At 44.5% G+C, this 27686-nt stretch overlaps 1 protein-coding gene across 1 annotated transcript in view; it reads left to right on the forward strand.

Moving 5' to 3' along the window:
* ADGRA3 (adhesion G protein-coupled receptor A3) overlaps positions 1-20589 on the forward strand; it is a 38898-nt gene extending 18309 nt beyond the window's left edge. Inside the window, exons 10-19 of the mRNA XM_032223877.1 lie at positions 1902-2051; positions 5388-5549; positions 6134-6337; positions 6769-6985; positions 7462-7670; positions 10729-10844; positions 12509-12632; positions 14982-15127; positions 19088-19183; positions 19306-20589. Of these exons, the coding sequence (XP_032079768.1) occupies positions 1902-2051; positions 5388-5549; positions 6134-6337; positions 6769-6985; positions 7462-7670; positions 10729-10844; positions 12509-12632; positions 14982-15127; positions 19088-19183; positions 19306-20572 (2691 nt within the window). The 3' untranslated portion in view covers positions 20573-20589. The remainder of the gene's footprint in view (positions 1-1901; positions 2052-5387; positions 5550-6133; positions 6338-6768; positions 6986-7461; positions 7671-10728; positions 10845-12508; positions 12633-14981; positions 15128-19087; positions 19184-19305) is intronic.
* The last annotated feature ends 7097 nt before the right edge of the window (positions 20590-27686 follow it).

Below are 27686 nucleotides of genomic sequence, written 5' to 3' on the forward strand. Positions count from 1 at the left end.
TCTTAGACTTACGTTCCGCTTCACAGTGCTTTACATCCCTCTCTAAGGGATGTTTACAGAATCAGCCTCTTGCCTCCAGCAATCTGGGTCCTCATTTTACTGACCTCGGAAGGACGGAAGGCTGAGTCAACCTTGAGCCGGTCAGGCTCGAACTGCCGAATTATACCCAAGTCATCTTTGTGTCTGTTTAAATGGAGAATTAATGAATAAGAACCCTTGCTGGTCCTTTGTGCTGTGTTTTTGACCGGCAATAGGTTTTTGCTAAAGAATCATTTCATGAAGTAGTTTCAAGTTTCAAGTTTAATTTTATTTATAGGCTGCTCAATCCCAGAGGACTCCGGGTGGCTTACAGAGAGGGGAAAAAAAGAAAATAAAAAGAAAATAGACAAGTTAAAAACCAACACAGATTCATTCATTTCAGTTGGGACTGGACCTCAACGATGAAGTCAACAGGCCCAGGCCTGCCGGAATAGCCAGGTCTTGACAGCTTTTCTGAAGGCCATGAGAATGGGTGAAGTCCGGATTTCTGGGGGTAGTTCGTTCCAAAGGGTCAGGGCAGCCACAGAGAAGGCCCTCCGGGGAGCCGCCCGCCGACATTGTCTGGCTGACAGCATCTGAAGGAGGCCCACCCTGTGGGATCTTACCGGCCACTGGGAGGAGTGTAGGAAATACCTTTTGTCTCCCTGGTTGGTTCGTTCCTGAAGAATTCCTTATAACAGAAAAACTTCACGTAGAAGATTAAAGCCGTCCGTTAAATCAGCTTCCTTGCTCTTTGTGCCTTACGATCTACACTATATTGCCAAAAGTATTCGCTCACAACTGCTTCTGATTTTGTGGATGGGTGAGCCAATACTTTTGGTAATGTGGTGTACGTATAGTAAGATGTAGATCATTTGAGGATCAGGAAATCCTATTTGGTATGCCACTGATTTATTTAGCGGCTTTCTGTCCTTCTCCTTAATCAAAATCATCAGAGCAGCTCTCGTGTATTTTCAATAAGTATCCCAGGATCATCAACACGCTTCAGCCCACATAAAGGCAGCCATCCCGGAATGATTCTTAAGTGGATGATGAGAAGAAACTCCCAATAAAATAGAAGGTGTTTGGTGGTGTCTTTAGGCATGTGATTCCATTCCCAGGGAAGGTGGATTAAGGCAGGGGAGTTGGGAAGGTTTCCTGAGTTTTACAAAAACAAAGCTGCACTCTGTGTACTGCAGAATTTTGGTGAACTTAGTGAAGCCTGTGTTGTGGCCCGCTGGCAGCAGAATTGGACAGTGAGGAGGTTGGGGAGGAACCTGGGCCAGTCCTGGGGGCTGAGGGAAGCTCAGACGAGGGCTCTGCATCGGAGGCAGAGAGGGAGCTAGAGAGCAGTGAGGCAGAGGAACAGCAGGAGCCTGTTCCCAGTGTGCGCATGCGCAGAGCTGCCAGAAGGAAAGAACAGCTCAGAAATCAGGGTAGACTTGGGAGTAAAGCCACAGGTGGACAGTGAATGGCCCCTCCCATAGGAAACAAAAGAGGAGCGAAGGGGGAGGGGGCTTTTACAGGAAACAATTTGTTCCTTCGGTCGTTTCAAGAGTGGAAATCTTTGTGACTATAAGAGGCTCTGTGCCAAGTTTTGCCTTGCCCTGCGCTTGGAAACTGGTTATCTGGCAGCTCTCCAAGCGAGATAAGGTTCGTGTTGATGAATATTCCTCTGAAAGACTGTTTGCGAAAGCCTTGCTGACTGATTGAAAGGAATTCACAGGCGTGTAAATAAAAAGGGTTTTGCAGGGACCAAAACTCTGCTTCTTGCTTGTTAAGGAAGCCTGAGTCAGAACAGCCTGTTCATTTCATATCCTTTTTTAATTCCTTGAATGTATTTTACATACGCCTTTTTCCTGCACCTTTAATGCTTCATGCAGATGCCGCTGAACCTCACCAATGCCGTAGCCACCGCCCGGCAGCTCTTGGCCTACACCGTAGAAGCTGCAAACTTTTCTGACAAAATGGATGTTATTTTTGTGGCTGAAATGATAGAGAAATTTGGACGATTTGCTGAGAAGTATAAAGAGGTAACTAACTTTAATTCAGACCAAATAATCCTCAAGCCATATTTTCTTGTGAAAGATCCTCCTCCCTCCCCTAACATATAAAAAGGTATCCTTCCCACATCGGCATGTTTGGATGTTGAAGACCACAGCTGCATTTGGCCCTTAGCAAAGGGAGTCACATTGAAAGAGCCTTCAGAATTAAAAGCACCGCATTTCTTTCTTAAAAGTCACTGCTGAAGACTGGTAGTGCTAGAATTCCACCTTTATACAAGTAGGCTTTAAGGTAATCTAAAATGTATGATGATATGTACGACTGGATAGTTCATTGCAGTAAGATTAAAACATTTTTTTTGCTGTGATTTATGAAGTCACACAGGAACACTAGCTTGCTACTGTTTTGACAATAGTTAACGCTATAAAAATAACACGCAAATCCAGGGACAAGACTTTTGATGTACTTTAAAAGGGATAGTCTGTAACACGTTTTAATCTGGCTCAGTGAAAGTGTATTAAAGTCACTTTGCTGAGCTATAAAAATTAAGTCTACAGATTCTCGATTTAATGTTTCATACTTGTTAACACTAAAATAAGCCGTTTATATGGAAGCAAAAATAAAGGTGAACAAATAGCTATAACCCCCCTCCCCCCCGCCCCTGAAATCTGTATTTTTAAATCTGTATGGCAATTTTATCTCCAGCTTCCTACCTTTTTATTGCAATAGCATCTCCAGAGTTACCACAGTGGTATTCTGTGCAATAAAAGTATGTAGTACAAAACATAATATTCTTAGAAAATAGGATCATGCTATGTTAGGAACTTGACTCGGGTTCTATTATTTTTCTAATGATACAAGATTTTTTTCGTTCTATATTGACCAGTTCAATATAAATTCTGGTCACTCCTTGGAATACGGCCTGGATGGCTGATATGATTGTTTTTTGTTAACTTGTAAAAGTATTTTGCTAAATACCAGAAGTCCATGGCACTCGGAAATCTTCAGATATTCTTGGCAAATTACATATTTTCATGTGATGGAAGATGACAATTGTTAAGTACATAACTGAGGAGTAATGACATTAACTGTTTTCTGCATTAAATTTAAAATTTCCATGTAATTCTGGCTCCCTTCGCTAATTCTTTCCAAGAATAGATTCCCTCTATTTATACAAATCTGAAGTACCATCAAAACAGAACAAAAACCAGCTGGAAGACTTAAGTAGGACATTTTGATAAAGAAACTTTTTATAGTGTGCGTTTTGCAGAGTAAAAACATTCACACTCATTGCCCCTGGCATTGCCAATCCAAACCGCGGAAATACTCCATGCAATGTTTGCCAGACAGTTTTAAAGGCCAAAGGATGCAGGCATAATTCTTGATAAAAAATAATAATAATTCCTGAACAACTTGTTTGTTCCACTTTAGTCAATTAGCAGGGAAGGAAGAACTGCTTTGTCTCCAGGGGGAAATTAATTGTACCTCATGAAATTCAAATGAGATCGAGGGGGGGAGGGGGAAAGTGCAGCACTTAACTCAGTAGTTACAAGTCACACTTAAGCCCAGAGCACCTGGATAACTCCGGGCAACCAAGGATGGCTTAAATTTGCTGGCAGTCTTCAGTTTGAGGGCTCTCTGTTTGTTTTCCTGCAGGCGTCTCATGACCCAAATAGGTAACATCATCAGTGCTAGAAGGGAGTGAGGTTTGCAAAGAGGAGGAAGAGGAGGAGGAGGTATGTGGGATCGTTGGTGCTCTCTGAGCTTGCTTGTTTTCTGGCAGACATTTCATGAGCCAAACTAGGTAACATCATCAGTGCTAGTAAGGAGTGAGGTTTACTCTCAGTTTACATTCTTACCCTGTTAGGGTTGGTTGATGAGGTGCGCTTAGAGGTTCTTTGCTCGGGCTGTTTGCTGTTGGCTTCTTTGGCAGTTTCTTGAATATAAACTGACAGCAGGCCACACTCCCTCCTAGCGCTGATGATGATGTTCCCTAGTTGGGTCATGAGACGTCTGCCAGAAAACAAGCAAGCTCAGAGAGCACCACGGACCCCTCAGGGTCAATCCTGAGCTACAAATATCCCCCTTTATTGGCCTGCAGTGTAGATTTAGTTTGGTGCTGAAATGGGGAGTCCTTGTTTTCTGTACCAAGAACCTTTTACTGCCCAATAACGTCTGGTGGCCCTTCCCCTCCTTCAGGCAGATGCAGATGGCAGCCTTTTCCCTTTATAGCACGGGGGATCAAATCCAGATTGCGCCATGGTCTTTTCATGCTGACTAAGTAAGCCTGTTGCACTCCTGAGAGGAGTCAAGTTTGGTCTTACCTGGCCCTCTTTCAGAAAAAGAACTCAAGGCACACCTATTCACCCAAGCAATTACAGGACAGGTCCAGCTACTTTTAACCTTGCCTGGTAATTTCCTTGGGTTTCCCGCTTCTGAAAATGCAGACAACTGAAAATGAAATAATGAAAGAAAAAACCATTTTTTAAAACATGGCTAATTTTATTGGGCTTGTTTTATTTAAACTCCCTTCTCCCTGGTTGACGGGTGGAGAAAACTTGGGCATTCCTAGAATAAACATTTTGCTCAGTCAAACGTCAATGCTTCACACCTTATTCTTCTCCAGGAATAAACAACCGCATTGATGTTTGATTGATTCCCAGCATTCTGAAAAGCTTGATTTGACTAAATTCTAACATATTTGAAAATTTGGCTCCATAGCCTTGTAAGGACTGCCTTTTAACTTTTTTCCCATTGTATGCCTTTTTTAATTAAAAAAAATAAAACCCAACACAATCCGATTACCGTAATTTCTATTTTTGCAAACACAAACGTTGTATTTATGTTATGCTTTTTTTTGGAGGGTGGGGGAAAACCTACTTATGCATTTTTTTAGGAGTGCACCCAAAAGCTTTCCGTCCAGTATATTATTCAAATGGGCAATTATAACCAACCATTATTAAGAATCACGTTCCATTTGTTGGGAAAGTATTTCCTAATCTATGGCGCAGTAAGTCCTGCTGAAGAATTGATTTTGAGGCCTAGGAAAACCACGTGAACAAAACGTGGGTATAATAAACTGCTGAAGACCTGTCGTTAAAAATGAAATTTGCTGAGTGGACAAAAACAGACTTAAGGTATAAATGGAGTGTGTGACATGACCAAGGGTTAAATTTAGACCCAAGGGAGGGTTTGTCCTTTCCAATTGGTGAATTTGAATGAATGATAATACAAATATGGAAAGTGAAGCCCAAGAAACAACATCCATTTCTTGAATGGAGACAGGGGGGAAGGTAATGAATAAACCTCTGTGCAAAATTATGCCAAAGCTGAGGCTGACACGTCTTCTGCTCTTCTCCTGCCAGCTGGGGGATGTGATGGTGGACATTGCTAGTAACATCATGCTGGCTGATGAACACATCCTGTGGGTGGCCCAGAGAGAAGCCAAGGCCTGTACCAGAATTGCACAATGCTTACAAAGGATTGCAACCTACCGGCTGGCTAATGGGGCTCAAGTTTACTCGACGGTAAGGACTGACACACTTGTTTTCCATTGGGACCCCCGCGGATCGAGTCAAAGCTGTGTTTTACTTTCATTGAAATGTTTGAAAAGGGATCGGGATTCTGCCTCTTGGCCTTATAACACTTCTGAAAAGGAAGCTGAAGGTGGGGGGTGGGGGACTGCATTTGGCCTGGAGGGGGGAGATAAACTTTCAGAAATGGGACAGATCAAGGCAAGGCTGCATGGGGAATAAGAGCTGTCCTCCCCACACACCTGTGGGAGGGGCACTTGGGTAGCAGCTCCAAATATTGGTGACTTGATGGGGTTTCCTTTCTTGAGCATACGATAGCAGTAGCACTTACGGGCCTCTCTTAAACTGCCTACAGAGTCAGCCTATTGCCTAGTGGACCGACAGACAGGATCAATCAACGGATTGATTTGATATAATATTTTTATACACACACACAGACAGACACGTAATGCTTACTCTTCCAAGGCCGGTTCTTTGGAAGTTTTCTATTCTAACAATTTGATGTATTTGGGGAGCTGATCTACCACTTTTGCAGCACACAGCACGGAATTTTTGTTTGTGTTGTTTTGTTCCAACAGTATTCTCCAAATATTGCAGTGGAAGCTTACGTCATCAAGGGCTCTAGCTTCACTGGGATGACCTGCACCGTGTTCCGGAAGGTCGCCGCGGCCGATCGCTCGGGCTTCTCTGACTATGGACGAAGAGACCTGGAGGGCAGCCTGGACAAGCAACTGGGCTTGAAATGCAACATCTCAAACACCTTGTCCAGCCTCGCACTCAAGGTGAATGGAAGCTAAGCCACCCTACGCGCATGGGCGCACCTGCTTGTGTTTGTGTTCCAGGTGCCCTCTGGCATTGGAGCATTTGGGGGTGCTGCCATTTCCAACTACAAGCATGAAATGACCTTTGTACATGAACAGATCGGGAGGGGGGAGATTAGGCTGAAAACCAGCATGTTATTTATCCTATATCAATAGATTGCATCGTTTTAAAACTAACTCTATGGTTTTTAAGCCCAAGTCAACCTTGAGCCAGTCAGGATCGAACTGCTGACAGTCGGTAGAGTCAGCCTGCCTGCTGCCTTCTAACCACCTGAAAAACGGGCCATCGGTCACTTTTTCCTCCCCAGCGCCGTCGTACCTTCCACTCGACGCGCCATCGCCCCTCGAGGGCTGCCTGTACCCTGCGTTAACTGCTCTGCTTCCTTTTGCAGAACACGGTTGTGGAGGCGTCCATCCAGCTGCCCCCGGCCTTGTTTCACCAGAGGCAGAAGAGAGAGATTCAGCCCCCCACGGAAGACGCTCTCTACAGGCTTCAGCTGATTGCCTTCCGGAATGGGAAACTCTTCCCGTCGACGGGCAATTCCACCACTTTGAGCGCCGACAGGAAACGCCTGACGGTGGTCACCCCGGTCATCCTCACCAAAGCAGGTTTGTCCCTTAGCGGGCTCTCGTCTCCAACCCCCTCTTGCGTCCCTTACTCCAGGGGTGTCAAACTCTGCTTCATTGAGGGACGCATCAGGGTTGTGTTTGACCTTGGGGAAGGGGGGGCGGGAGGGGCATGGACAGCTCGACGTCACTCGTGTCGGGGGCGCCTGTTGGTGGTCCGAGTGCAGCTCCCGAGCTCCGTTTTCGGCTGCCACGGCCTCCTGCAACCCTCTGCCAGCAAAAGCAGAGCTTGGGAGCCCATTCTCACTGGCAGAAGACGCACGGGGCGGCCTTTGGCTGTTTCCAGGATGGCCCAGCAGGCCACATCTAAGTACCCTGCGGTCCGGACCCAGCCCCTGGCCCTTTGACACCCCTGCCCTACACTCTCTCCGTTCTGGAAATACCATCTCTTTAATTTTAGCCTGTGCGTGAAAATACACACACACACACACTTTTTCTTTTCTTTGTGACCAAACAAGACGGCGTAAGCCCACCCTATCAGGACGTCCCCATCAACGTGACCTTGAGGCGCCTTGCGCACGGGACGGAAGCGGTGGCGGCTCAGTGGGACTTCGGTCTGCTGAACGGACAAGGCGGTTGGAAGTCGGACGGCTGCCGTATCCTTTTTTCCGATGAAAATGTCACCGCCATGCAGTGCTCCTCCCTCAGCAATTACGCCGTCCTGATGGTGGGTTCCGTGGTTTCCTTAAGGGCCGGGGGGGGGGGGGGAGAAACACAACACCCCGATGACGTCATCCAGGTGGGGGCCTTGGGTGGGTGGGTGGTTCCTATCACGGTATCAACCTGTCAGGAATGAACTCTGGCGTGTCAGGGAGTCTTGACAGTTGCCCTTGGCAGAGAGGATGGCGCAGGGTGGACAGATTGGGTGGGTTTTAAGAGTCGCAGGCTCGAATCTCTCTCCTTCCTTTTCGCTGGGATGGAAACCCTTAGTCCAGGCTTAACATCCCTCCGTTTAGTGACCGTAGGGGTGTCCAAACTCGGGAACTTTAGGACTTGTGGACTCCACTTCCCCAGTTTGGACACCCCTGGTCCAAACAACACTTTAAATGACTTATGACTGTTTTCCACACTTATAGCAATAGCAGTTAGACTTATATACCGCTTCATAGGCCTTTCAGGCCTCTCTAAGCGGTTTACAGAGAGTCAGCATATTGCCCCCAACAACAATCCGGGTCCTCATTTTACCCACCTCGGAAGGATGGAAGGCTGAGTCAACCCTGAGCCGGTGAGATTTGAACCGCTGAACTGCTGATCTAGCAGTAGCCTGCAGTGCTGCTTACGACCATTGCAGCATCCCCATGGTCACGCGATCCAAATTCAGACGCTTGGCAACTGGCAGGTACTTACGACGGTTGCAGCATCCTTCTCCCGGGAGGGAGGGAGAAAAGATGTCCCATGATCCCCTATGGCCAGCTTCTGGCAAGCAAAGTCAATGGGGAAGCAGGATTCCTTTGCTAACCTAACGGCCGCGGCGATTCACTTAACAACTGCGGCAAGCAAAGTCGTAAAACGGGACCAAACTCACCTGGCTGTCTCACCCAACAACAGAAATGTTGGGCTCAGTCGTGGTTGTAAGTCAAGGACTGTCTAACTTAAAAGAGCAACTTAGGGGTATATAAGAGGCGGATGAGGCTACCACGTTTTGAAATGTTCTGTTAAATAGGAAAGGACGAAAAAGATAAAGAAATCTGAGAGATCGTGTCCTGTTAAAAAGCCTTATAAAAGAAAAAGTAGTACTTAAAATCACCCCCCACCCATCCCCCCGGTCTTTGGATCTACAAGATCACGGTCTCAGAACTTTAATTGGTATGCCATCTTCTTCTTTTAAAAAAAAAGCATATGACACTGAAATTGCTATGAAGAATAATTCCTTTTTTAATGGGGGCATTTTAGCTGTTTTAATAAGTTAATTGACATTATCTCAGCGGTAATTCCTTCTCTGAGTCATACAACGTGTAGCCCTTCTGCGAACTGCTTTTAAAAAGCATGAAAAACATGAGGCTTTCGATCTTTTAGGCAAAAGTTCCTAGATTTATAGAAATCCTTTAGATTTATATCCTCATTTGTACAAATCAACAATGGAATGTTCCTTCCTCCTTTTGCTAACCCTCTTGAAAAGGAAAAGCGGCCCAGCGTCACTTCGGCCTCCTTGCTTTCTCTCACCAGAGATGAGCACCCCAGGGATGCTGTTCGTTTGTTTTTTTTGTCATTCTTGTTGTGAGCTTTTCTGTTGCGCCGTTCTGTCATCGCTGTGCAAACGCATTTCATCCTGCTATGATAAATAGGATTGCAACCCTTCCTGTCCATCAAGGCAATGTTCATTCATGTCCAGCGCTAGTTTTGGGTCTAGCATTTTTATCTCAAATCACAGTTTGCACATTATGGATATTATGATCTCCCTAATCCTGCCAGGAAGATGCTGAAGGCATCTTACTGGCAGGATTAGCCATGTAGGTAGGTAGGTAGGTAGGTAGGTAGGTAGGTAGGTAGGTAGGTAGGCAGGCAGGCAGGCAGGCAGGCAGGCAGGCAGGCAGGCAGGCAGGCAGGCAGACAGACAGACAGACAGACAGACAGACAGACAGACAGACAGACAGGATATAGATAGATAATGATGGATGGATGGGATAGATGAGAGAGAGAGAGACAGAAATGGATGGATGGATGGATAGATAGATAGATAGATGATAGATAGATAGATAGATAGATAGATAGATAATGATAGATAATGATAGATAATGATAGATAATGATAGATAATGATAGATGGATGGGATAGATGAGAGAGAGAGACAGAAATGGATGGATGGATGGATGGATGGATGGATGGATGGATAGATAGATAGATAGATAGATAGATAGATAGATGATAGATAGATAATGATAGATAATGATGGATGGATGGGATAGATGAGAGAGAGAGAGACAGATGGATGGATGGATGGATGGATGGATACATACATACATAGATAACAGAGTACATAGATACGTAGCAGATATATAGATGATTAATAATTAACGATAGATACATAGATATGATGGATAATATATATATAGAGGGGGGAGTGTGCGTGTGAGAGATGATAGTCATAGAGATGATTGATAATGATAGATTGATAATGATAGATACATAGTTTATTGATAATGATGGATGGATGGATACAAGGGTGGGTGGGTGGGTGGGTGGGTAGATAAATAGATGATAGATAGATAGATAGATGATACATAGATAGATAAATAGATAGATAGATAGATGATGGATGGATGGATGGATAGATAGATAGATAGATAGATAGATAGATAGATAGATAGATAGATAGATAGATAGATAGATGGATGATAGATGATTGATAGATAGATAGATAGATAGATAGATGATAGATAGATAGATAGATAGATGATAGATAGATAGATAGATAGATAGATAGATAGATAGATAGATAGATAGATAGATAGATAGATAGATAGATGGATGATGTGCTCATGATGCTCTGTGCCTTGTGATCCAACCTTTGGTGAGGCTCCCAGCTCCCCCTTGCCGAAAGGGTGGGAGGGGGACGGTGGGAGGCGGAGCAGATCTCCCTGATGAAATCCTGCCTGGTGGGCTCTGCTCCAGTCACACGGCCTCCTGGCCTGGCCTAACCTTCCACTTGCAACCCTCCTGACGTTAGTCGTTAGACCCAGGTTGGACTAACCTTCTGAATTGTCTCATGTTGTCTCGCCTGTCAGGATTTGACAGGGTTCCCCCAGTCAGCCGGCCTCCTCCACCCAGTGGTCTATGTGTCTGCTGTGATTCTGCTGAGCTGCCTCTTGATGGTCCACATTAGCTACGCCTATCACCACAGGTAGCCTCATCCTTCTCCATCTCTCTGGATTCACTCGGGCTCAACCAGCGGGGGTTTGTGAGGGAGGGGCGCACCGGCACTAACAACATCTGCCTTCAAAGCACTAAAGGGCAGGTGGTCCTCAACTTAGTGACCGTTCCAAATTACAGTGGCACTGAAAAAAAGTGACACATCACCATTTTTCACGCTTTGCGACTGTTGTCATGTAATCAAAAGTTGACTCATATTTATGACAGTTGCAATGTCCCAGGATCGTGTGATTCCCCCTTTAGCGACCTTCCAACAATCAAAGCCGTCAAGGAAGCCGGGTTTAACAACGGTGGTGCTGACTTAACGACTGCAGTGATTCGCTTTAACAGCTGTGGCAAGAAAGGTCGTAAAAAGAGGCAATCCTCAGCAAATCTCTCCGTTTGCAAGATACATTTTGGCCTCCATTGTGGTTGTAAGTCGAGGACTACCTGTAGCCAGTCCTTCGCCGTCTTGGCTAATGACTTGAGGCAGAGAAACAGATGCACAAGCTTTGTGAAAATGCCGCTTTGAAGAAAGATTCCCCATTTGTGCTTCATGAAACATTTCTTTCTCATGCTTGGCATCGTTCTAACATTTCACCAAATCTGTCTCCCTGCCCCATCTGCGCACGTGTGAAGATTAATACTGAAAAATGCAGAGCTTCAGACTGAATTAGCAGGAAGGCTTCAATGTTATATTCCTCAATTCGGGGTATTAAACCATCAAAAGAGTTCAGTAAAATGGCTCTGTCACCTAACGTGCGCTACACCATAAGCTCATAATCTATCATGCTAAAGTCTGCTCCAGATGTACTCTTATTAACATTTTCATTCATTTATTTAATTTCTCCTAACACTGAGGCCCATTCTGACGCTTCAGGCAGAGAAAGGGTTATTTCTGGGCCTTTAATTATTTTTGAAATATTTGTGATCCTGCTGGTAGAAAAAAGAGTTCTAACATTTCTTGCAGCTCTGTAGAATGCTTGCAAAATTCATTCCTGTAATAATTCTGCTTTGCCGTGGTTTCTTTTATTTTGGACTGATAACAGCATCCTAAATACAGAGGGGCAAATACAACTGTTTAAAATTGTGTAAAACCCTCCCCTTCCTCGGGTTTATAGATTGAGCAACTCTTAGTTTATGAAAAATTTAGCCTAATGTGGCTTCAGAAAGATGTCAGTAAGAGATGAATAATAGCAGAGAAACTTTCTGCAAGAAACCAATTCACTGCTAAACTTCAGTTAAAGTCTGAAAAGTATTGGCATTGCTCTAGAACATTTGCATAAATTAAGCAAGCAGGGTGGTTTCATGGAAAGTGAGCATTTATTCTAAAAGGGGCTCTAAAAATCCTTGCAATTTACAGGAACAGACGGTGACTTTAGTCGTGTTACAGTAGTAAACCTTCCCTGAAGATTAAAAGCAGTCTGTCTTAGCTGATCAGGCTGCCTGATTTTAGCTTTTTTCCCCTGCTGTTATAAAGGCATCACGTTTGTAAATACGTTTTTGCATTGATCATTTGAGTTTTACCAGGGTGGTTTCAAGTTTTGGGTGACCAAAATTACAAATGATTTCTTTGTCTAATCGATTAATACTTAGGTTTGTCTGCAAAATAACTGCTGTGGTTTTTTCTTTTTTTTTTCTTTTTCCATTCCACAGTGTCATCAGGATCAGTCTTAAAAGCTGGCACATGTTAATAAACCTCAGCTTTCATATTTTCCTGACATGCCTGGTGTTTGTTGGAGGCATAACTCAGACCAAACATACCAGCATCTGCCAAGCGGTAAGTCAGACGCATCCTGGAAAAATTGCGGGGAAAGGAAAAAATAAACTCAAGAATGAAGTCCATTAGTTAAGTGTTAACTGTTCATTTTCTGGAACTTTATGTTCAGGACATCAATTTTATTTTTAAAACAATTTTAAACAATAGGTGTCTGGTAGCATATTTCCAGGAGATATATAATTAATTATAATTATATATATATATATATATATATATATATATATATATATATATATATATATATATATATATATATACTTAAAGTCACACACATACACACATACATATACATATATATACATACATGTTGTATTTGTGCTGATAAATAAATAAAGGGAGACTAGTATAGATCTATTTCAAGCTATTTAGCTCTCATCAGCTAGCCATACCCTTACTGAGATTTGAACCTGGGCTATATTACATGTTAGGCAGACGTCTTAGCCATTAGGCCACAGGCTCTGATCCGTTATCAGCCAAGCCAGGGTGAAAGGTATCTATTAGATTTTACAACCCCCGGTATGCCCAAATATGGGAGGACGATCACTACTTCCATTCTCTGTCCTTCAGCTTGTCACAAGAGACCATCCAGGCAGAAACCCGATATTTTTACTGTTGCCTTTTTGTTACATTTGTTGTATTTGTGCTGATAAATACAACATTTACAGGAACAGAAGGTGTTCGCTAAGACGTCTCCCTAACATGCAATACAGCCCAGGTTCTAATCCCAGTAAGGGTATGGCTAGATGATGAGAGCTAAATAGCTTGAAATAGATCTATACTAGTCTCCCTTTATTTATTTATTTTACATATATATCTGATGAAGGGAGCTGTGAGCCACAGCTCCCTTCATCAGCTACCTGGAGCGGCCAAACAGGTGTAATATTTGAAGGCAAGGTGTGGAGGAAAAGAAAACTTGTTTGTGTAGATCCTGAGTGAATAGATTACAAGAATCTTATCGATGAGCATCTGTTATTGGCTAAAGATCTTCTGAGGCAGCCTGTCACGTGTCCCTGGGTGTGTGTGAGTTCTGTAGTCTCTGCCTGCTGCTACGTTGCTGGCAAGTCATTTTATGCTCGCAAAAAAAGCCACTTGGAGATCTCCAGTGAGGTGCTCTTCACTTGGCCCTTATTTTGATTGATGACGGCCATTAATTCTTCTAGCCAAAAGTCAAAGGACTCCCAAGACAAGGTCCTGACAAAACAAAATCACACTCTTGCGGTTTTGATTTATAGCAGCTTTCCCCAACCTCCTTCAAATGAGGGAGGCTCAACTGCCAGATTCTGTCAGCTGTCATGAACGGCCCTGAGAAACCTTGGCTGAAGAAGATCCGTTTGTGTTTGTTTTGTTAACGAGTAGTCTTTTTAAAAGGTGGGGGAGGGATGTGGTGGCTCAGTGGCTAAGACGCTGAGCTTGTCGATCAGAAAGGTCAGCAGTTGTGTCACATATTGTCAAATGTTAACCGGATCGCTGGTTTCCTGGGTCTGTTTCAATATCAGCTGCCATTACAATTGTATTCTTTTTCACAAAGGGATTTCTGAGCAGTAAAACAAGAGAATAGAATAGAATATATAATAGAATAGAATATAGAATAGAATATCAGAATAAAGAATAGGAATAGAATAAAAATAAAATAGAATGAAATAAAATAGAATAAAATATCAGAATAAAGAATAGGAATAGAATAAGAATAAAATAGAATGAAATAAAATAGAATAAAATATCAGAATAAAGAACAGAAATAGAATAGAATTCTTCATTGGCCAAGTGTGATTGGTCACACAAGGAATTTGTCTTTGGTGCAGATGCTCTCAGAGTACATAAAAAGACAAGATACATTTGTCATGAATCATAAGGTGCAACACTTAATGATACTCATAGCATTAAGCAATCAAATCATATTAGGAAACAATATCAATATAAATCGTCAGGATACAAGCAACAAAGTTCCAGCCCTGCAGTCATAAGTGGGAGGAGATGGGGGATAGGAACGATGAGAAGACTAATAGGAATAATAATAATAATGCAGCCTTAGTGAATAGTTTGACAGTGGGGAGGGAATTACTTGTTTAGCAGAGTGATGGTGTTTGGGGAAAAACTGTCCTTGTGTCTAGTTGTCTTGGTGTGCAGTGTTGAAAACATGCTAAAAAGATAATTAGAAGTTTAATAAATGCATCTCTTTTGGAAAGCAGAGCGAGTTCTTTAGTAGCTTTGCCAATGACCGTTCTGTTCCTTAGCGAGCTTTACTGGTTGATTGCTTGCAAAACAAACTGCTGAAGAATCGGAGAGTGAAGAGGTGGGGGGGAAATTTCTCTCTTGATCCACATGAAGTTTTTGACGACTGTTTTCCAGGTTGGGATAATCTTGCACTATTCCACCCTTGCCACCTTGTTATGGATGGGACTCACATCTAGGAACATCTACAAACAAGTCACCAGAAAAGCCAAACGGTGCCAGGATCCTGGGGAACCTCCTCCTCCTCCGAGGCCGATGCTGAGGTGAGAAGCCAGCAGTCCAACTTGGTTTTATTGCAATCGCCGTAACTCGACTGGACCAAATTTGATGGAGGAGTTGAAATCATGGGGCCGAATTAGAGTTTATCTCAAAAGTCCTAGGATGATGTTGGAGAAATCCAAAGAGTCCACAGGCACACGAGCACTACCCTCACTTCATGCTTGCCAAAACACAAATTACTACAGGTCTCCGCTGGTTTTAACATCCAGTGAATATGCTGAAGCTGAAATCAAGGCTTTATTTCTGGATAGTGTCTTTTGTTGAGGAAGGAGAATTCAGAGAAGGGGAAAAAAATGGGTTCATTTTTATTTCCCTTCATTATAAGCTCCTAAGCCAGTGTTTCTCAACCTTGGCGACTTTAAGTCCTGTGGACTTCAACTTCCAGAATCCCCCAGCCAGCTGTGCTGGCTGGGGGATTCTGGGAGTTGAAGTCCAACAGGACTTAAAGTCGCCAAGGTTGAGAAACACTTTCTAAGCAAAGCATACAATAAATCATCAGCAATAGCAAAAGTAGAAGTACAGGAAAGTTTCTCTATGCTGATCAAAACTCACTTGCTTCTAACGCCTCTGTTTAATCAACTTTAATCAACAATATGTGAAATATTGCTTCATAAGTTCCATATTAAAGGGAAAAACAAATGTAAGCAGGTAAGTAGGTTAATTAATGCCAGTAGACTCGGTAATTAAAGGTGGTTCTGTTTTGAAATTTCTTTTAATCCTTAATTAAGTCAAATACGTATTAATTCAGCAGAGCATATGTCATCATCCCATGCAAGTAAATTTCTTGATGAAATGCTTTTGGTGTAAGTAAGATCTTCGCACTAAGGTAGCTTTGAAGCAGACGTAAGACAACCAACCATTTCAAAAAATATAATGTCGTTATTATATTTTTACAGATGATTTTTCATTTTTCCTTCTTTTTTTTAAAAAAAAGATAGGCTTCTTAAACAAGTTTTTCCTTAGCCTTAACTAATTTGGCCATTATTTAAGAGATTCTTCATTCTTAAAAGAAAAGAAAAATCCAGGAGCCTGGAAGCACCTTTTCTGACCATCAAATTTTATGAAAAGGCTTAGAAGCTTTTCTGTGTAGCAGTTACTTCTTCCGATGCAAAAGATGACTCAGATCTCTCTTAATAAAATCTGTTGGTCAGAAAAGGTGCTACCAAACTCCTGATTTCTTGTTCCCCTCCTTTCCTGGGGCCTGTCGCCTCCTGCCATGTTCACAGGTCATTTGTCTTCTTTCTCTTTATCTCTTTTCCTGTCTCAAAATCATTTGGAACCACCGTCTTCTGAATAAATACACATTGGCTGGTTTAATTCCTTTCCCTGGAAAGTAACACAGACTGGTTTCAGGTGCTGTTTTTCTGTCCAATAATGTCTTCTGCTTTCTTCCTTTCTCACATCCCTCTTAACAGTAGATTGACGACTCTTAGAATCTCTGCTTCTACTTACCGACTTTCAGTTCATTAATCATTAATTTAATCAGTTTTTCAAAGACTTCTTGCCTTCAGTTGTTTTCCCCGCTTTCAAATCTCATTAATTGTGTCTCACCAGCATTAAATCCCCTTTCAGCCCCTAACTGGGTGAAGATGACAGTTACAACAATTTTATTCTCACAAGGTCTTTGTGTAGTACTGAACTTCCTCTTTTACATAAAGGTTATGTTTCATTTGCTTTGTTCTTAACTGAGATTTAAGATAGCGTGGTCTTCATATATATATAGCCTTTCTTTTTTTCGTTTCTTAATTGCGAATCCTCACCAGAAAGGCAAAATTTAGATACTTGGATATATAAATATTGTCAGCGGATAACTTGGCATCATCTATATGTCATGTATTCTTATTAACTGAAAGGGACACGGTGGCTCAGTGGCTAAGATGCTGAGCTTGTTCATCAGAAAGGTTGGAAATTGTCTCAGCTTCTGCCAATCTAGCAGTTCGAAAGCACGTGAAAAATGCAAGTAGAAAAATAAGAACCACCTGTGGTGGGAAGAGAACAGCGTTCAGTGCGCCTTCGGCATTGAGTCATGCCGGCCACATGACCACGGAGACGTCTTTGGGCAGTGCTGGCTCTTCGGCTTTGAAACAGAGATAAGCACCGCCCCCTAGAGTTGGGAACGACTAGCACAGATGTATATGCGAGGGGAACCTTTACCTTATTCTTATTAACTAGATATCTACAGTATGAGAAATAGGTTTTGCTCCATGATAGTTGCATATATAAGCCACGGACATAATTAACAAATAAGGGATATCTCTTTACTGAGAAAGGGAAATTCTTAATGGCAGAAGAGAACATTTGTAAAACTGAGAGGTATGTGAGTAGACTCTCTTCTCATTCGCCTTCAGAGCGAATAACATTTGCAGAATGCGAAGGAAAAGCTGCGTACATTTTTTTTCAGAGACAGGATATCAAATATTTTTAACATGTTGAACTGCATTCTTTTAAATATCGTAAGCTTCTAATGAAATATAAGTGAAGCTATCCAGAGACTTAACATCTCGCTAATAATTATTCATGTTGGCTTATTCTCTGTATACATTTTTATTGCGGGCATGTATGTTGTGCTCGCTCTTCCATCTGAAAAAGTTCAAAACTACTTTGGATGGATGTGTGAAATAGAAAAACAGTAAGAAATGAAGAGGCCAGGCTAATTTGTCATTTTATCTTGCTCCAGATCACAGCTTCCCATTTTAATATTGCTCTGCCTTATTCGTTAAAATGATTTCTCTCCATCTTTGTCCACAAGGTGGCAGAAGCTGATCAGCTTTCCTCAAAATTGAGAAAAAATATTGTAACTCCGTGATTTTAATTGGACTTTATTTCCTGCTCATCTAAAGTGTTCCAATATCTCAGGGGCTGCCATAAAGAAGAGGGATTCAAACTAATTCTCCAAAGCACCTGAGGGTAGGACAAGAAGCAATGGATGTAAATTAATCAAGGAGAAAAGAACTTAGAACTGAGGAGAAATTTCCCGACAGTGAGAACAATTAAGCAGTGGAATTTATTTGCCTCCAGAAGTTGTGAATGCTCCAAGACTGAGGTTTCCTGCCTAAGCAGGGGGTTGGACTAGAAGACCTCCAAGGTCCCTCCCAACTCTATTGTTCTATATTCAATGCTATTCTACTCTCTTCTATTCTAATGTAACATAAAAGTAGAAGAAGTAAAATGGATGGGGAGTTTTCCTGAAGGCCCAAGATGCCAAAAGAACTGATCCCAAAACAGGAATACCACAGGTATTCTGACCGAGGCTTCCCGAGAACCTGAAGCAAATCCCTTGTCCCAACAAACCCACCTTTTATTCATTGAGTGTGAACTCTGCTCATTCACATCCAGCAAAGGCTTCCAAGGGAGGATTTACCGTCACAGACCTTCTCTGGCTTGGAGAGCTGCCAGGCCGAGATCTGCAAAACCTGGCAAGGAGTCTTGGAGAGTCAAGCAAACTAATGGTCTCCTGCAAACTCCACTCCCCTTTTGCTCCTCTTTTATTCCCAGTGGGAGGGGCCATTCCCCATCCACCTGTGGCCTTACTCCCAAATCGACCCCTGTTCTTTAGCTGCTCCCTTCGTCTGGCAACTCTGCGCATACACACACTGGGAACAGGCTCCAGCTGTTCCTCTGCCTCACTGATATCTGACTCAGTAGGCAGCTGATAACTATCAGACGTCCTCAGCCTCCTCTCTGCCTCCGACACAGAGCCCTCACCTGAGCCTCCCCCAGATTCCAGGACTGGCCCAGGTTCCTCCCCAACCTCCTCACTGCCCGAGTCCTCTGCCAGCTTTGCTGACCGCTGACGGGCCACAATACAAGCCACCTCAGAGAGCACCAAAGATTCTTGCATGCCAACCCTGAGCTGCAAATGTTCCCCTTTATTGATATTTCTGGCTATTTCTTAAGCAAACTGATATTTAAAACAATAGTCGGCTTCTTGCTTCTTTTTTTAGGTTCTACCTAATTGGTGGAGGAATCCCTGTCATCGTTTGTGGGATAACGGCTGCTGCAAATATAAGAAATTACGGGAGCAAGCCTCACTCAGCCTAGTGAGTATTGCGTTGCTGGTTTGGTTGGGGGGGAGGGAGGGAGGCACAAGGGGGGCTGTGGAGAACCTCCTTGTGTCTGACCTGAAAGAGTTGTAGAGTTAGGGTGTCTCTTTTTCTTGCAGCTGTTGGATGGCGTGGGAACCAAGCTTGGGAGCTTTTTATGGACCTGCCGGCTTCATTATTTTTGTAAACTGCATGTATTTCCTCAGCATTTTTATACAGCTGAAGAGGCACCCTGAACGAAAACTTGAACTCAAGGAGCCCAGCGAAGAGCAGCAGCGCCTGGCCCCCAACGAACACGGCAGCCTGAACAACCAGGACTCGCTCTCCGTGTTGCTGCTTTCCACCGTAGCTTTGGAGAATGAGCACAGCTTCCACACACAACTTCGGGGCGTGAGCCTCACTTTGTTTCTCTACGTGGCTCTGTGGGTTTTGGGGGCCCTCTCCGTGGCTTCCTCTCCCCCTTTGGATTTGGTCTTCAGCTGCTTTTTTGGGCTCCTGTCCTTGTGCCTTAGCAGTTTTTTAATAACCCATCACGGCGTTAACAGAGAAGACGTCCGACATGCTTGGTTGATGTCCTGCTGCCCCGGGAGGAGCGCCTATTCGGTACAGGTCAACGTTCAGCCTTCTTCCGGCGCGAGTGGCCCAAAGGGGGACCCCGCCAAGTGCACCAACAGCAGTGCAGAGTCCTCGTGCACCAACAAGAGTGCGTCGAGTTTAAAAAACTCTTTGCAGGGTTGCAAATTAACCAACATCCAGGTTGCGGCGGCCCAGTGTCCTCTGAGCCTGGTGGCCCCCAGTGCCGGCCCTACTCCCCCTCCTCCCCCTCCCCCTCTGGACAACAGTCTTACCGAACACTCGGTAGACAATGAGATCAAGATGCACGTGGCCCCTTTGGAGATGCCTTTGCGCACCAACGGGCACCCCGGCCGCCATCACAAGAACCGAAGCAAAGGGCACCGCGCCAGCAGGCTGACCGTCCTACGGGAGTACGCGTACGATGTCCCCACCAGCGTGGAAGGAAGCGTCCAGAACGGCTTAATTAAGACACGTCAAACGACATCCGAAGGACATTCGAGGACCCGGAGAGCATACCTGGCTTACCGGGAACGCCAGTATAACCAGTCCCAGCCGGACAGCAGCGACACTTACAGCACTCTTCAAAAAGGGCACCGGAACACTGATAAAGCGGTGCCGCCTGCTGTTAAAAAAGACCCGCTGAGGAAGCCCATCGCGGTTGAGCTGGAAGGGCAGCAGAAGTCCTACGGCTTAAATTTAGCGGTCCAGAACGGGCCTCTGAAAAGCAGCGCCCAGGATGGGACATTTCTGAGTGCCGACAGCACCGGAAATATCAGGACCGGCTTATGGAAACATGAAACTACTGTGTAGTGCAGGGGTCAGCAACCTTAAACACGCAAAGAGCCATTTGGACCCATTTCCCACAGAAAACACCGGGAGCCACAAAACCTGGGTGGGCGTGGCCCACTGAACGTCACTCACTCCCACTAGGTCACATGACACACACACACACGTGTGCACACACAGTCATGCCTACCCAGGTTTTGTGGCTCCTGGTGGTGTTGGGATCTTCCGAAAGGGAGCCACAGCAGAGGGACGAAAGAGCCGCATGTGGCTCCGGAGCCACAGCATGCTGACACCGGCGAAGTGCTACTGAACGCATCCCTAAAAGGGTTTGAAAGGAACACTGGTTCTCTGCCCCGAATCATTTTCTGCGGTTGTCCCATGAAGGTATTTTATATGCGGGGGCCCTCGGGAAGGGGGGGTGGACTTGGATCTGCTTTTGGGAAGTACATCAGTGACATTTTTACCATTTTTACATTTTGCTCTTTGGGATGCCAAACCTGGACAGTTAAATCCTTTTTTTCTTTCCATGTAAGATCGTCCTTTGATACGTCCGATACATTTCATTTTTGTATTTAATTGTGTAAAATAAATAACTTGTTTTAAACTTCTGTCACGTACCAATTGCTGTCCTAAGACTTGTGTCTTTCCCCGTTCTGGCCACAAACTCTCCTGCTGGCTAACAGTGCCCAGGATTGTATTCCTAGGATCTGACCCCATATATCTACCTCCAAATGTGCAGCGCAAGTCCTCTTATAGTTTAAACCAGTGGGGCACAGCGTGGGAAGCCATTTGATTTTGAATGGGGGCCATTTGAACCTTGTTTCAACCAAGTGGATGGCCTTTTGGGCTTCCTCCGCCTGAGTAGAGTTCACTTTTTGAGCGGAGTAAGAACTATATGTCACGGGGAGGGGGGCATGGGGATTTTAGAGATGTTTACATGGGACATGGCCAAAAAAAGGTTGGAACCAGTGGTTTAAAGTAACGTAGCATTTTTAAGTGTTTAAATAGCTGGACATGCCTTGATAGGTTATTTATCAAGACAGTGTTATATTCAGTGTTAGACATTGACAGAAGATTGCAGCCAGCCCCTGGATTTAACAAAAGTATTATGCATACATTCACACACATACACACACACAGAAAGAGAGAGAGATGTTTATTTTGTGAAGAACATTGTGAGCTCTCCCCTCACAATCAGGAGGCTGTGAGTTCGATCCTAGGAAGAAATATTTCTCTCTCTGGGCACAATGAGAATATATCTTCTGAATAAACCCCCGCTTTGGCATCTGGCCAGTACACACTGCTAGCTGCATTCAGTTGCCCAGACTCCACCCCGCAAGGAATTATATGATTGTTAAAAGAGGATAGATAGATAGATAGATAGATAGATAGATAGATAGATAGATAGATAGATAGATAGATAGATAGATAGATGATAGATAGATAGATAGATAGATAGATAGATAGATAGATAGATAGATGATAGATAAGACACATATGGATGGATGGACAGACAAGATATAAATTGATAGATGAATAATAAATGATATAGATGGATAGATAGATAGATATATTGATAGATGACAGATAGATAGATAGATATGATAGATATGATTGATATGATTGATAGATGATAGATAAATAGATATGATTGATAGATATGATTGATAGATAGATAGATAGATAGATAGATAGATAGATAGATAGATAGATAGATAGATAGATAGATAGAAAGAAATATAAGACAAGACATGGATGGATGGACAGACAAGATATAAATTGATAGATGAATAATAAATGATATGGATGGATGGATAGATAGATAGATACAAATATAGTTGATAGATAGTTGGTATAGATGGATGGATGATTGATAACCGTTGTTTCATAGTTTTCAAAGGAAAACAAAAGGAATTGAATCAGCCAGTCCTGACATCAATCTTTCCATTTAAAAAACACAAAATTGCATGCACGCACCCACACCTGCACCCACACAACCCCAAAACCCAGGACTAAAATGTAGTGATTTTGACACACATATTTATGCTCCGGGAAATACAGAAAGTGCAGGCACATCTGTTGTCTACAATTTGTTTCAGGATCTGGGAAGGTTGCTGGGACCACAACTTGATCTATGCTGCTGTGTCATTTTCCTAGCAGTTGTCTGGTTGATGGCTGCCACAACCCCGGTGCGTGGCTGTTGTTTTTAATTTACCAGCTTAAGTCTGCCGTTCCGGGATCGCCTAGTGATGTCATATCCCAGTATTAACTCGGCTTAATCCTAACCCTGCTTAGCTCCTGAGCCAGGATAAGCTCCTTGGGGTTTGAACATGCCTCCTTGTAGAGCATTAATAAGCCTGGGATTTGTGGCTCCCGACATGTGTTCCTTCTGTTGTGGAGTGGCTTGCTTGTCTGTGAAGGAACTTCATTTGAGGAATATCCAACCACTGTGGATCGATGCCCTTCAAACGAATGGCGGTGTTTTACGTGTTCTTGTTTGACAGCATTTGCCCTTATAATTATACAGTCTTTAAAGGGGAGATTGTTCCTCATTGCTCTTATATTCCTAAAGAAGCATCTGGCATGCGAGAAATGATTACAGCTGTGGATAATGCAGTGTCTTTTGCGGCTTCGCTCTGCTTATAGCATCTCTTATTTGCTTCTCCTAATCACATCACAGTCAGGGTTCCAAATAGCATCCAAAATGTACTCTGATCCAAGAGTCCAAAGGCCAAAGGATTCCTCAGAATTCCAATTTATTAAGAGAGCCACGTTGGCACATCTGGGAAAACCCGAATCTGAAAGCTTCCCAGTTCTCTCCACCCAGTTGAAAGTTCAAGATCTTTCCCCCACACCCACAAGCCAATCCCATGGTCCAATCTCCCACTAACACGCTGGCAGCTTCCACCCATCCAGTTCTGGTCAGGTGCAGAGACAAAGGACGACCTTGGCTTTCTAGAAAGAATGTTGTTATGGCTACATAGCATCTAACTGTGTCCAATCCGCCCTCCCATTTTCCCACCATACAAAATGCATAGTAGAATAATAGAAAGTGTGGCGGGCCAGAGAGCCGAAAGAAAAGATGGATGCAGGCCTGACAATCACTTCTAGATGACATCTCCCTTTCGCTGGGGCTATGATGTGAATCAAACCACGATTCGACTTATTTTGAACAAAGACATGCCCAGGAAGCCGCCTGCTGTGTGGGATACTTGCTTCTTTTCCCCCCCAAGGAAGCGAAATAAAATTTAAACCTAGAGGCAGAAACCCAATTAGTTTAATGGGCCAGTTTGGAAAGAATGTGAGGTTAAAGAGAGAACGAAGCCACTGTCCTCAAGCAGACTAAAAGGCATGGATGTCCCCCAATTCCATTCACTCGCAAACTCTTTCCCAAAGCACCGAGGAGGCAGGACCAGAAGCAACGGATGGAGGCTTAACGAAGGAGAGAAGCCACCTGGAACTCGGGAGAAACGAGCAGAAGTTCCAGCTCCAGATGTGGGAGCTTCATCCCTGGAGGCTTTCAAGAAGAGGCTTGTCTGAAATAGGACAGGGCAGTGGCGGATAACCTCTTGGTCATTGCGTGCCGAAAGCTTGTGCAATAGCAATAGCAATAGCAGTAGACTTATATACCGCTTCATAGGCCTTTCAGCCCTCTCTAAGCGGTTTACAGAGTCAGCATATCGCCCCCACAGTCTGGGTCCTCATTTCACCCACCTCGGAAGGATGGAAGGCCGAGTCAACCTTGAGCCGGTGAGATTTGAACCGCCGAACTGCAGAACTGCAGTCAGCTGAAGTAGCCTGCAGTGCTGCACTCTAACCACTGCGCCATCTTGGCTCTTGCACTTCCGTGCAACATATGGAATGAGCTACCCCCAGAGATCCGGACCCTGCCCACTCTCATGGCCTTCCGAAAGGCTACCAAAACCTGGCTATTCCGGCAGGCCTGGGGCTGTTGACCTCTTGACCGAGGTCCAGCCACGATTAGACTGGGTACATGATGTGTTTTCTTTTTTAATCTGTTTTCCTCCGTTTGTTTTTAACTCTTTTTAAAATCAACAGTCCACCCGCGGAACCACACTCACAATGCAATGCATGTGCGATCCCCCTAGCGTGCCCTGGCCCCCTGCATGCACACCTGGCCCTCCCGTGCTCCCTTCTCCCCTCATGCATGCACATGTGACCCCCCCCCCTGTGCTCTCCCCGTGCATGTGCGAGTGACACCCCCCCCCCGTCCATTCGCCCTGTTGTGAGCCTCCCTGTAGCTCCCTGGGAGCAAAAATGAGCTGGGGGGGGGCATCTGCCCTTGCACATGCGCAGCAGAGACCCAAAAATCAGCTGGCCGGTGGGAGGCATGTGCCCATGTGCGGTGGAGGTGAGCTGGGGCAATGGCTCATGTGCCTGCAGAGTGGGCTCTGCGTGCCACAGGTCCACCATCACAGGTCTAGGATCTCCTGCGTGGACTAGAAGACCTTCAAGGTCCCTTCCAACTCTTCTTATTCTATTTCTACGTTCTAAGTTCATCCCGTGAAAGAATTTCAGTTTTTCCTCCCCGTTGTGCAAATGCACATTCAGACACCCACAGAAACCCTTTTCATGCCCTGGAGAAGGAATCAGAACAGTTGTGGAATGGAATTAAAGGAGGGTTTTAAGGATACGGAGACGAGATCCAGAGGCAGAAGCAAGCAAGGGGGCTGTGGGGCTGAGGGATTTGAAAAGGGGGATCTCGAGAGATCTGTTATAGGAGAGGCAAGAAGCAACATCACAACCTCTATCAAGACATCAGATATGGAAGCCGGCCCCACGAGAAAATCCCCCCTCTGGAGGGGCAATGTTTTCCTCCAAGGTCTCTACGACAAGAGACGTTCGTAGTAGCCTCATTTCACCAACACTGTGTAAATCCCAGGGCAGCCGGAGAGCACAGTTTGACACCTCCCGGCTGCTGTCAGATGCTAATCTTGCCACAACATACAACGTTGCCAAGTTTTGCCCAGAAGCCCTGGAAATCCTTCCAACTGGGACCTGTGCCTCAGATCAGCTGCAGCGAGAAATTGACTGATTAGTTCATCCCCGTTTATAGTATGATAGGTTTAATTAGCCACGTGTTTAATTGTTATTTTGTATATTTTTTATTCCTTTTAATAGAGATTTTTAGAGTTTTGTTTTTATACCTATATGGGATAGAAGTTGGCAATGTTTTCCTTCCTTCCCTTCCTCCTTCCCTTCTTCCTCCCTCCCTTTCCTCCCTCCCTCCCTTCTTCCTTCCCTCCCTCCCTTCTCCTTCCTTCCCTTCCCTCCCTCCCTCCCTTCCCTCCTTCCTTTCTTCCTACCTTCCCTTCCTTCCTTCCCTTTCTCCCTCTGTTCTTTCCTTCCCTCCCTCCCTTCTTCCTTCCTTCCCTTCTCCCTCCCTTATTTCCTTCCTTCCCTCACTCCCCCCTCCCTTGATTCCTTCCTTTCCTTCCTTCCTTCCCTTCCTTCTTCCCTCCCTTCTTCCCTCTCTCCCTTCTCCTTCCCTCCCTCCCTTCCTTCCCTCCTTCCTTTCTTCCTACCTTCCCTTCCTTCCCTTTCCCCCTCTGTTCTTTCCTTCCCTCCCTTCTTCCCTTCCTTCTTCCTTCCTTTCCCTCCCTCCCTTCCTTCCCTCCTTCCTTTCTTCCTTCCCTTTCTCCCTCTGTTCTTTCCTTCCCTCCCTCCCTTCTTCCTTCCTTCCCTCCCTCCCTTCCTTATTTCCTTCCCTCCCTCCCCCTTCCCTTGATTCCTCCCTTTCCTTCCTTCCTTCCCTAATTCTTGGCCATAGGCTAGGCAACATAGATTTCCCAATCAACAGAATCAGAATCTGTGGTTCCCCATTGGCTACGCCAGAACATTGGTTGGTTCATTTGCAGTCCTGACAGCAACTGGAATTACTTAAATCTGTAAATTTACATCTGTAAAGTTTGCAAGTGAAGCAAATTCCGAGGAGTGGCCTATGAAAAGGATCTTTTTTTAAAGCCAAAAACCCCCCCTTCTCTTTCAAATAACCCTGATTTCAAGGCAAGAAAAGGGATGTGACGACTGAAGCCTTATTCAGAACAAACTTACCCGTTCGAATGTTTGTTTCTGCTCCAAAGAACAATTCCCCCCCCCGTCTCAGTTACGCAGCTGCCACAACTATCCGAACAAATACAACAATGAAAGATTAATTTTTCAAAAGAGCATGCCTGCATTTTAAGGAGGTGATTTTGGATGCAATGGCTCTGCCTTAATGTATTCTGCACAGTGACGTAGAACTGTAAACTCTTGTTGGAAATAAGTTCCCCAATGTAATACTGAAGCAGATGCCGCGGAATGAAAAAAGTCCCTGTGGATCTGGTCCATTAAGCAAACTTATAGCAAATTCTGCATTTTCGTTTGAAGGAAAATGGAATGGAGATACCCGTTTCAAATTGGATGCATTACAACTGGATCCACAGTCGTTCCTGACTCTAGGGGGTGGTGCTCATCTCCGTTTCAAAGCCGAAGAGCCAGCGCTGTCCAAAGACGTCTCCGTGGTCATGTGGCCAGCATGACTCAACGCCGAAGGCGCACGGAACCCTGTTCCCTTCCCACCAAAGGTGGTTCCTATTTCTCTACTTGCATTTTTTTATGGGCTTTCGAACTGCTAGGTTGGCAGAAGCTGGGACAAGGAACGGGAGCTCACTTCATTATGTGGCGCTGGGGATTCAAACTGCCAACCTTTCTAATCGACAAGCTCAGTGTCTTAGCCACTGAGCCACTGTGTCCCTTATTTGAAATGTAATGCAAGGTAAAAACAAAAAAAAGCGTATTTTTTTTTATTTCATGAAGTTATAGGGTCAACGTGTACCTTCCTTGACCCCCCCCCCCCACAGTTGAGCGATAGGCTAGATCAAGAATTGGGGGAGCGGGAGGGGACTTCCCAAAAGAGGGCAGTGACAAAATACCATTTCTTCCTGGTCAGTCACCAGATGTCACCTTGGCTCAACTGGATTAAGGATTTCTTCCAATAGCAGTAGACTTATATACCGCTTCATAGGGCTTTCAGCCCTCTCTAAGCGGTTTACAGAGAGTCAGCATATTGCCCCCAACAATCTGGGTCCTCATTTACCCACCTCGGAAGGATGGAAGGCTGAGTCAACCCTGAGCC

The sequence above is a fragment of the Thamnophis elegans genome, chromosome 9 (genome assembly GCF_009769535.1).
Source record: "Thamnophis elegans isolate rThaEle1 chromosome 9, rThaEle1.pri, whole genome shotgun sequence".
In the NCBI taxonomy this organism is placed as follows: Eukaryota; Metazoa; Chordata; class Lepidosauria; order Squamata; family Colubridae; genus Thamnophis; species Thamnophis elegans.